The sequence below is a fragment of the Semicossyphus pulcher genome, unplaced genomic scaffold (genome assembly GCF_022749685.1).
Source record: "Semicossyphus pulcher isolate SPU_LCO1_2020_fin unplaced genomic scaffold, fSemPul1.0.p SCAF_12, whole genome shotgun sequence".
Classification (NCBI taxonomy): Eukaryota; Metazoa; Chordata; class Actinopteri; order Labriformes; family Labridae; genus Semicossyphus; species Semicossyphus pulcher.
The window spans coordinates 23,262,875-23,274,385 of record NW_027211626.1 but is presented as its reverse complement, the minus strand read 5'-3'; the positions used below and the strand labels follow the sequence as shown (position 1 = coordinate 23,274,385).

Sequence of the window (11,511 nt, the reverse complement as noted above, 5' to 3'; positions counted from 1 at the left end):
GAGGCCAACTGAAAGTCCTCCTCCAGAGACTCCCCGAACTCATCCCACACCCGGGTTTTTGCTTCCGCAACCACTGAAGCCCTTCTGGCCACATGGTACCCGTCTGCTGCCTCTGGAGACTCCTGGGCTAAACAAGCCCAAAAGGCCTCCTTCAGCCTGACAGCTTCCCTCACTGCCAGTGTCCACCAACAGGTTCTAAGGGTTGCCGACACGACAGACACCGACAGCCTTCTGGCCACAACTCCTTGTAGCCGCTTCCACAATGGAGGCTTTGAACATAGTCCCATTTGGATTCCGTGTCCCCAACCTCCCCCGGATGCAAAATAAATTCTTCTGGCAGTGGGAGTTGAAGACCTTACGGACAGGGGCCTTCGCCAGATGTTCCCAGTTCACCCTTACTACACGTTTAGGTTTACCAGGTCTGTCCGGCAGCCTCCCCTGCCATCTGATCCAACTCACCACCAGGTGGTGATAAAGTTGACAGCTCTGCAAAACATACAGTCGCAGATCTGATGATATGACGATAAAGTCAATCATTGATCTACAGCCTAGGGTGTACTGGTACCAGATATACTAATGAACCACCCTATGTTCGAAAATGGTTTTTGTTATGACCAATCCATGACGTGCACAGAAGTCCAATAACAAGATACCATTCAGGTTCAGATCGGGTAGGCCGTTCCTCCCAATCAGACCCCCCTCCAGGTTTCTCCATCATTGCCCACATGAGCATTATAGTCCCCCAGTAGAACTATGGAGTCCCCAGATGGGACCTCTTCTAGGACCCCCGCCAGTGACTCCAAGAAGGCCGCGTACTCTGACTGTGGTTTGTGCATATGCACCAAACAGTTCAGAGCCTTCCTCTCCGCCACTTGCAGTCGCCAGGAGTCGACCCTCTCGTTCACTCTCCCCACACCCGCCTAGTGCCCCTCACCCTGGGCAACTCTGGAAAAGGAGAGAGTCCTGCCCCTCTCCAGGAGATTGGTTCCAGAACTGGAGCTGTGCATGGACACGAGTCCAACTATATCTGGTTAGTAACGCTCCACCTCCCGCACCACTTCCGGTTCCTTCCCCGCCAGAGAGGTGACATTTCACATACCAAAAAAACAGTCTACACTGCTGGGGATCAGCATGCCAAGGCCTCCGTCTTTGCCTGCCGCCTCGTTTGCAACTCACCCTGACCCCTATGCCCGTCCCTGCAGGTGGTGGGCCCACAAGGATTTAACTTAATCATGACAAAAACAGATTAAATTAAATACAAAACCAAACAATAATAACTCATGACAGAACCTCCCTTTTCAGTGAATGGATTCCAGAAAAAAAATGAAGCCTCTCCAGAGGACGGGCAGGGGCCGTCCAGGCCAACTGGGCCAGAGGTGGTGTCTGCCAGAATGCTGTCAGATGGAGAACCAGGAAGAGAATCCTCCGGCTGGGCCCGAGGTGGTGTCAGCCGGGATGCTGACAGAGAACCAGGATGGGAATCCTTCGGCCGGGCCCCCGAAGAAGCCAGTAAAAAATGTCCAGATGACTAATAGAGGAAAAACTATCATCAATGAGTATAATCAACAGAAAAATATCATCAATGAGTATGATCAACAGAAAAATATCATCACTGAGTATAACCTGATGAGACCTCTGGCTGGGCCAGAACAGGATTGGAAGCAGACGAGACCTCTGCTTGGACTCCCAACTCTGGACCAGATGACATCTCTCGAGCAGGAACTGGGGGCTGGAGCTGCAAGGCTGGAACTGGGGCCTTGAGGTCAGGGGGTTGAGAGTTGGTCTGAACAGCCGACTGGAACATGGGGGCAGAAGTCTCTTGGCGAACCAACTGGAACTGTGGAGCAGGAGTTGGCTGGGGAGCCGACAGGAACCGGGGAGCAGGAGTCAGCAGGGAAAAAAATATCAATGAATATGATCGAGAAAAATATAAGTATAATAAATAAAAAAATATCAATGAGTATAACCTGACGAGACCTCTAGCTGGACCTCCAACTCTAGTCCTGATGAGATCTCTGGAGCAGGGACTGGGGGCCAGAGCCACATGGCTGGAACTGGGGCCTTGAGGTCAGGGGGTTCAGGCTGAGAGTTGGCCTGAACAGCTGACTGGAACAGCCGACTGGAACACAGGGGCAGTAGCAGGAGTGTCTTGGTGAACCAACTGGAACCGGGGAGCAGGAGTCAGCAGGGCCACTGACTGGAATACGGGGGCAGGAGTCGGCAGGGCCTCAGACTGAAATGAGTATAGTCCAGAAAAAATGATCATCAATTAATATAATCAAGAGAGCCAGCCAAGGAGTCGTCTGGAACCGGGGAGAGATTAAATGAAATACAAAACCAAACAATAACTCATGACACAATGAGTATGATGAAGAGGCTCAAATATCAATGAGTATAACCTGACTGGAACCATCGAGCAGGAGTCAGCAGGACCCCTGACTGGAACACAGGAGCAGGAAACACAGGAGAGCTAGGCAGCGGAGGCTCTGGGCAGGGTAGATAGACAAGGATGATGGGTTAGGGTTAGCCATGATGGCTGCATATTTTCCTGGTTCCTCCTTGTGAGGCAATAAAAATGGCCAGGCCACTAATCAACAGAAAAATGTCAACAATCAGTATAATCAAGAGGAAAAATATCAGTGACTATAATCAAGAAAAAATTATCAATGAGTATAATCAACAGAAAAATATCAATGAGTATAATCAAGAGCTGGCCGGGGAGCTGACTGGAACTGGGGCGCAGGAGTCAGCCGGGGACACAACTGGAACTGGGGAGCAGGAGTCTGCAGGGCCTCCGACTGGAACCATCGAGCAGGAGTCAGCAGGACCTCCAACTGGAACACGGGGGTAGGATTCGGCAGGGCCTCTGACCAGAACACGGGGACAGGAAACACAGGAGAGCTAGGCAGCGGAGGCTCTGGGCAGGGTAGATAGACAAGGATGATTGGTTAGGGTTAGCCATGATGGCTGCATATTTTCCTGGTTCCTCCTTGTGAAGCAATAAAAATGGCCAGGCCACTAATCAACAGAAAAATGTCAACAATCAGTATAATCAACAGAAAAATATCAGTGAGTATAATCAAGAGCTGGCCGGGGAGCTGACTGGAACCGGGGAGCGGGAGTCGGCCGGGGAGCTGACTGGAACCGGGTTGCAGGAGTCGGCCGGGGACACGACTGGAACCGGGTTGCAGGAGTCGGCCGGGGAGACCAATCAACCATCAAGAAGGAGCCGGTAGGACCTTCGACCGGAACATGGGAGCAGGAGTCAGCAGGACCTCCAACCGGAACACGGGGTCAGGAGTTGGTAGCAACAATCAGTATAATAGAGAAAATAAATATCTTCAATAAGTAATCCAGATAGCCGGCCGGGGAGCCGACCGAAACCGGAAAGCAGGAGTCGACAGGGCCTCCAACTGGGTGAGTACAATCTGTACAAACTGGATGAGTACAAAAAATTATCAATTCATATTTAATATAATCACGAGAGCCGGCCGGGGAGCCGACTGGAACCGGAGTTTGATAAAATTAAATACAGAACCAAACAATAACTCATGACACTGAGTATAATCAAGAGGAAAAAATATCATCAATGTGTCACAATTCAATGTTAACAAAAAGGAAAAAAAGGACTCAGGTGCAGACAATGGTATTTAACAAAAAGGCAAAACATAAGTCTTGCTGGATTTTGTAACCTGGATTCCCTAACTCAGTAAAAGGTCCAACTGAAAATTCAACAAAAACAGGAGAAACACAAGGAGAAAACACAAGAGTCCAGCTAACCAAAATAATCCACAGGAAAACACAGGTGTCACTACCAAAGACATGCAACTAAGTGACACAGAGACAGGAGAACACTGATTAGCCTCACCTCCCAAGTCCATTTTAGACACAGGTGAGACAATCAAGGGGCAGTTGAAAACAATAAGGGCAGGGCACACAATCAAACAAGCGGGAAACACACAAAGCCAGGAAGTGGATCAACATGAGAGAAAAGGTGACAAAGTAAAACAGGAAGTAATCCAAGCAATGAAAAAACTTAATGACAACACAGATTACGATGAGCATAATAAACTGGAAAAGATATGAGTATAATCGTTAAAGATCAGTGAGTAAAATCAAGGAGTATAAATGAGAAAAGTATCAATGAGTATAATCAAGCTAAAGACAGTATAATCAACATATGAATATCAAGAAAAAAAAGTCTCAATGAGTATAAATAGAAGAATATGAGTATAATCGTGAAAGAATACGGGTATAATCGAGAAAGACATTGAGTATATAACTAACCAAAATAATCCACAGGCAAACACGGGTGTCACTATGGAAGACATGCGACCAACTGAAACAGAGACAGGAGAACACTAAAATAAACTTAGGAGGTGAGGCTAATCAGACACAGGTGAGACAATCAAGGGGCAGGTGAAAACAATAAGGGCAGGGCACACAATCAAACAAGCGGGAAACACACAAAGGCAGGAAGTGGATCAACATGAGAGAAAAGGTGACAAAGTAAAACAGGAAGAAATCTAAACAATGAAACAAATGAAATACATAACTAAACAAGACCAAATCATGAAACAGAATACATTAAATACAAAACCAAACAATAACGCATGACACAGTGAGTATAATAAAGAGGAAAAGATATCAATGAGTATAATCAAGGACTATAATCGAGAAAAATCTCAATGAGTATAATCAAGAGAAAAGTATCAACAAGTATAATCAAGAGAAAGGATATCAATGAGTATAATCAAGGACTATAATCGAGAAAGATATCAATGAGTATAATCAAGAGAAAGACAGAGTATGATCAAGAGGAAAAACATCATCAGTGTGTCACGATTCAATGTTAACAAAAAGGTAAAGGACCGAGGTGCAGACAATGGTATTATACAAAGAGGCAAAACAAAAGTCTTACTGAGTTTGTGAGTCCAGGTTACAAAATCCAACAAAAGGTCCAACTGACAATTCAACAAAACAGAAGAAGAGTTTGTTGAAGAGTCCAGCTAACCAAAATAACCCACAGGCAAACACGAGTGTCACTATGGAAGACATGTGACTAACTGACACAGAGACAGGAGAACACTAAAATAGACTTGGGAGGTGAGGCTAATCAGACACAGGTGAGACAATCAAGGGGCAGGTGAAAACAATAAGGGCAGGGCACACAATCAAACAAGCGGGAAACACAAAGGCAGGAAGTGGATCGACATGAGACAAAAGGTGATGAAGGCCCAATCCCAATCCCCACACTCATGGACTCAAGGACTTTGAGGCGCATGAGCGCTTAGTGCTGTCCCACTGTCAGATCAGTTGGGCCCAATCTCAATCTCCACACTCACAGACTTTCCTGTGGGATTTACCCAGAGTTCATAGCGAACTTAGTGACGCATCTGAATGTGACTGTCCAGTCCCCACTAAATGTAAACAAATATTTGAACATTGAAGTAGTATTCAATAAAGTTTGAACAAAAAAAATAATAAATGTAAACATGGACAGTGAGGGGGACCGCAAATATGTATGTCTGTAAGTGACAACAATTACATATTTGCAACTGATTAACATTAATGTCTTTCTGACTTTTGATAATTTGTTATATAAAGCTCATATTATCATAAAATATGCCTATTTAAATACTGTAAGACACACAAATACATGCTGCAGGTCGGCTTTTTTCATATTAGATTTAATGGCCCATCTGGTTTCCAGGCAACATGTGATGCCCTGATAGTGTGTCCCATTCCTAATTTTTATGCAGTCCTCAAACCCTCACAGACTCACGCACTGCACGCCTGACGCCATTAAAGGCTGTTAGTGTTCAGTACTTAGGCTTTAGGGTGGAGATTGGGATTGGGCCAAAGTAAAACAGGAACTATCTAAAAAATGAAATACATAACTAAACAAGACTAAATCATGACAAGAACACAGATTACATTGAATACAAAACCAAACACTAACAAATCATGATACAATGAGTATAATGAAGAGGAAGAAATATCATCAATGAGTATAATCAAAAGAAAAATATCATCAATGACTATAATCAAGAGACAAATATCAATCAGTATAATCAAGGGTCTGACTCTTGAATAGCTCTAAATTCAAGCTCCAAGTACTGACAGTAGGCTGTTATGTTGTCAGAACATTTTACAAATGCACTCTCAGTGAGTATGCGAAGAGTAGCATTAACTGTCTCAATTATTTTCATATCTAATTCTTGAGCTTGGGTGTCTGCGGACTTCCTCTTGCGGCGTATGTGTATTTGTGTGTGCGTGCGCGCGCAACAAAGAGGCGAACATTGACATTGTAACAAGGCAAAACACTGCATTTAATAAACAAACACTCCTCAGGATTTTGTGACTACAGTCCAATGGAGGGGATCAGTAAAGCATGTGAATTTACATGGCTAAAAGTACTCTTAAGAAGGAGAAAAGTTAAAGGAAGGTTGGAGTAGAGGAGTTGGCTTATAAAATGTGTTTGACATCGGTTTAGGGAGTATATTCCCCTATTTGAGAGAAATTCTAAACTTTGTGTGTTAAATTAAGGTGGTATTATACTTTGGTCCACACTCCAAAACAGTAGGTGGCAGTAATTAACCTAAACGCTGGTTGCCACCTGCCATAAAAAGGAAAAACAAAGAAGAATCAGAAGGCGTCTGTTGCGACGTCGTGACGTCTCCGGAAGTGTTTGGTCAGCAGCTGCAGCTAGCAGCGGCTAACAGCTAACATCTGCAACTAGAAGCTCCGAGCAGACAGAGAGACAGACAGACAGACAGACAGGTAAGAAAGTGAATATCTGGGAAGGGTCTCTTTTTCTTGCTCTGTCGCACATAAAGAATAGAAGAAGAGGAAGAGAGAGTTTAGCATCCGGACATACAGCGAGAGTTGTCAGAAACAAACAGCGGCTAGCTTCAGTAGCTGTTAGCTGCTCCAGGTATTCTCCCTCACTATCATCATCATCATCATCATCATCATTATCATCATGATGCACCTGCTAGCAGTCAGGTTCTTCAGGGGGAACTTGAACCTGGAACAACCTGTAGACTGTCTTTCTTTGGCTACTGGAAACAATAAAGCTAACGGCTTGTTTAGCTGTCAGACTGAGCTAGCTCAGAGGAGTCAAAATCAACGTTTTGTTTCTATGAATCCATTACTTTGAACTTGTTTATTTTATCTCCAGTTTATCAGTTTAATAACGTGACTCGTTATTGTCTCAGGTTTAATTAGAGTGATAGTTTCTTTCTGTAAAATGTCAGAGAATAATCATTGTTCCCTTTGATTTTGTTTCTCTCAATCCACCTTCCTGCATGATCAACTAAGTGTGTTTTATAGAATTGGCTCTTATTTTTATATTCAATTAAAATTCTAATCTCAAAGAATTGAAGAAACGGAAGTTCAGTTAACTGACCCAGGAAACACCAGAGGATGAAACAGGACTAATCAATAATGAAATTGTATCTGATTAGTTTTATGTCTATGTCTGTAATAATCAGTGAATCGTACCAATGTTTCAGCTCTTGTTATAATTACAACATTAAACAGGTTAAATTATATAAGGAGGAATCGACAGGAAATTACCAGCTGAGAGAGGAACAGCAGAAGAAGAAACAGTTTGGAGTTTCTGTCTACATGAGACTGAACAGAAACTCTATTATTGTTATGTATTAATATGATGTTTATTCTGTCCCTCTCTCCCCTCCTGTCTCTCACTCCTCCTGTCCCCTCTCAGTGTGTCTGTGGATGGAAGTGTGCAGCTCAGCGATGGGACCGGAGAGAGTCTTACCGAACTCTGAGGACGAGCTGGGAGAAGACGAGCGTCCGGCCGACGGCGTGATGCTGCCGGTGTGGAGTGGGGGGGAGGCAGGGGAAGAGGAGGAGGAAGGTGGAGGAGAAATGGAGCTGGATGGAGAGGAGGAAGAGGAGGAGGAGGAAGTGAACAATGGAGGATATTATTACCAACCGCTGAACCAGGAGCCTGATGGTGTTAACAGCGGTGAGCAGCTGGGGGAGGAGGGCGAGGAGAGGGGTGAGGAGGATGCTGCCTCCAACAGAGAGCAGATGCAGCAGGTGCAGCAGAGGATAGAGGTGAGTTCTGCCTGCCAACAGATGAGTCAGTACTGCACACCTGATCCGCCTGAGAGTGTGTCCTGTCGTTCCTCTTCGTGTGCTCCTTATATTTATTTTTAAAAGGTCTCTGATTGGTTGAAAAAGCAGCTGATAATCACACAGACTCGTACATCAAAGAATGACAGGTGGTAACAGAAACACAAAAGTCGTGACTGTGGATCAAACTGTCTCACCTGTCTGTCTGTTTGTCTGTTTGCTGCAGGTGATGGGTCTCCACCTCCCTGAAGCTCCTGCTCCAGACAGTGATGAGGAGGAGGACCCTGAGGGGGCGGCTGCACAGAGGAGCCGAGCCTCCATCCCCATGGATGAAGGTCAGACCTCCACATGTCCTCTATAGGCTCCCGTACTGTTTCTGAGTTGATGATATGATATTTGAGGATTTAGGTTATTGGTTTTATATAAATCATGTGAAAACATATGTATGCGTGACAAAATGACAGGTCCACTTACTCGCTCTGAGCTTTTAACCAGAGGACTGTACTACAAAGAAGGATTAGTGTTTAGTGAGGTAACTTAAAGTGGCAGTAGGCAACATTCCACCTCTCTGTATTACTCTGCTACACCAAACGTGCGTGCAGATTTTGCAACTGGTGTGTGCCACGCAGCCGTTGTGCAGTGCGTCTCTCTGCAGCACCGAGGCAAGGGGATTGAGAGAGGAGAGAGACGCTGTTTATTCCAAAAAAAGTGTATATTACTGCTGGCAAAATGTTACTATAAAGGTTATCATTATAGTTATGATTCTTGGTGTGGACCACCTTTTTACCTCTAGGTGTTGGAGCTTAATGCTACTGTTAGCGCTTACCGTTGGAGCTACCGTTACCTGTCAAGAAGGAACAGGGCAACCTCTGCATCGCTTCACTCTTCAGTCCCTTACGCTCCCACTCGTCTGATCCCTCTTTTCATCTCCTAGGGTTCTCTTTGTAGCTTTTTTCTCCTCCAAGGTCTTCCTTCTTTTTGCTTCTTTAGCGGTATATGCTGACACAAGTCATGTAGAAGCCGGATGATGCTAGTTTGTACAGAGTCGCAGTGATAACCAGTCAGGGTTGGCTTTCCACGTAACTGGCTTGTTTGATTTAGACTGGACAAATTTTCGAACAAACTAAATACAAAGGAGCGGGCGCTTCCAGTCACAGATCAGCAATCAACATAATTTGTATTTAATATTGTTAGGGAAATGCAATGATGATGAAAATGTGTTATTTTAACCAGATTCTTTTGCAGTAATGATGCCTACTGTAGCTTTAAGGATTGACTTTGGGTTTTCAGGACCACAATGGTGGTTCACTTCTTTCTTGGGGTTCATCACCCTGTTTTGCATTACAAACCTGCTCTGATTGTTACCTTTCAGTAGTACCACTTTTCCACTGACATCACTTCCTGTGTCTCCCTGCAGACCACGTGGAGCTGGTGAAGAGGACGATGGCTGCCATCGCGTTGCCTTCTCTTGGCGTGCCGGCGTGGGCCAGAGAGATCTCAGATGACCAGTGGACAGACATGGTCCAGAACACACTGCAGAGCCGGCAGAGCGCTGGCCCCCTGCGCCTCACCCGCAGGAACAACATTAATGGACCCTGAACGCACCATGACTATCTGAAACACCTCTGCTGACCCTGAATGCACAACGACTGCTTTCAACAACCTCCGCCGACCCTGAACTCACCACCACAGCTTCGAAAACCTCTGCTGATCCTGAACATAACACCTCAGCTTTAACCACATCTGCTTGTCCTAAAGGCACCACCTCAGCTTCAACAACATCAACGTCCATAAGCGCACCACCAAGGCATCAACAGTTTCTTTGGCCCTGAAACTCACCACCACAGTTTCAACAATTTCTGTTGACCCCGAACACACCAGGGTCAGGGTCACTGGCAGAAAGTCGGAAATATCAAGATGAAGGTGACTAAATAAAGTTCCATTAACCAATTAAACTTAAAGATTCAGAAGCTTTTACCTCCGTGTCAGTGAATCCCTCAGTGTTCTCTGTCAGGGTCAGAGAGCAGGACATGTTACTACGGTGTCAGGTTTTTATTCTTTGATTTTATTTCATGTGATTTAATTCCCAATGTCATTCATGTAATTTAATTGGTGCTTTTACCTGCCTGCAGTTTTGTTCATACCTGCACTGAAACGCTTCCCTGTTGGCTCATCAAGGTGTGAGTCCGATTTATCGTTTAATGCTGAAGCCGCTGGCTCTTCATCAGTCTGTGAGTGAGAAAAAGCAGTAAAAATGAAAGTTTGTTGATTTCTAGAAATAAAGTCAACACTGAAGTCTTAACGTTTGACTACAAAATGTTTTTTAATTTTTAAAAAGTCTAAGTACAAATCTTTGACTCTGATTATGGCGTAAAAGGCAGAGATTTTATTGTAACTTAAAGTGAAACACAAAATTCCCAGAAGTAACTAATGAACTAATTTATGTTCTTCCTGTAAAGACTCACTACACAACCACAGACATAAAATATTACTAAACATTATACAAACTCTACATCTTTTTGACCCATATCTGATTCTATACTCTACCCCTGTTTGTGTCCAATGATGTGTGTGAGAAACATGTTTTACTGTTTTACTTTATTTAAATGTCATCCAATTGTATGTTACTTTGACTTTAATCAGTTCAGGTTGTCTGTTCACTGAAGTTTCTGACGTCATCTAAATGTTGTGATCTGGACTGAAACAATGAACCAAACTTCAGGGACATCTGTCCTTCACAGCGTGTTAGAGAGTTAACATGACACATTATTACATTATCAGCCGACTTCTGAACTTTAGATGTCAGTATACATGTTAATGATTGGAACTGGTTCACACTGTCAGTTAATCAACAGAATATTGTCAGTTATGCAAATTTGCTTCTTCGGTCAAAGTAAACTGGATGTTTGGACTCTGAGAGATTTCTGAGAAATTGTTCTGTTTCTTTGTTATCCGACAGTAAATAAGCCAATTAATGACTACATAATAAGAGTGATAATTGCCCACGTCCATCTTCCTAAGGAAACTTTCTGTGTAAAAATAGGAAGAAGTCACATTCCACCTTAAAGCCTTTTATTGAAATGTTAATGTTGTTTTTAATGAATTCTAAAATGTTTATCTTGTATATGAAGTAGTTTGTGTGTTGGTATAAAACACAGAATCTTTGATTGTCAAACATGTCCTCTTTATTTGTTTTATTTTGTTCTGTACATACATCAGCATCTGTACAAAATCAGACTTTCATACTATGTAATGCTCTAACTAATTAAAGTACAACATATGTACAAGATGACGGGAAACAGCGTTCAGGTTTAAGTGTCAGGACTCGAGTGAAGAGATCACCACCAGGTTTCTTTCTATTCAACCAAATATTCAAACTTTGTGTCCAACCTCTCCTCATTAGAG

General features: G+C 43.8%; 1 protein-coding gene across 1 annotated transcript; it reads left to right on the top strand.

Annotated features, from left to right (window-relative positions):
- The first annotated feature begins 6,697 nt into the window (after positions 1 to 6,697).
- On the top strand, positions 6,698 to 11,396 carry mea1 (male-enhanced antigen 1). The gene is made up of 4 exons (XM_069658205.1): positions 6,698 to 6,783; positions 7,733 to 8,088; positions 8,333 to 8,441; positions 9,524 to 11,396. Exons 2-4 carry the CDS (start codon positions 7,744 to 7,746, stop codon positions 9,703 to 9,705), a joined length of 636 nt encoding a protein of 211 aa, XP_069514306.1. The 5' UTR covers positions 6,698 to 6,783; positions 7,733 to 7,743; the 3' UTR covers positions 9,706 to 11,396.
- Positions 11,397 to 11,511: the final 115 nt, after the last annotated feature.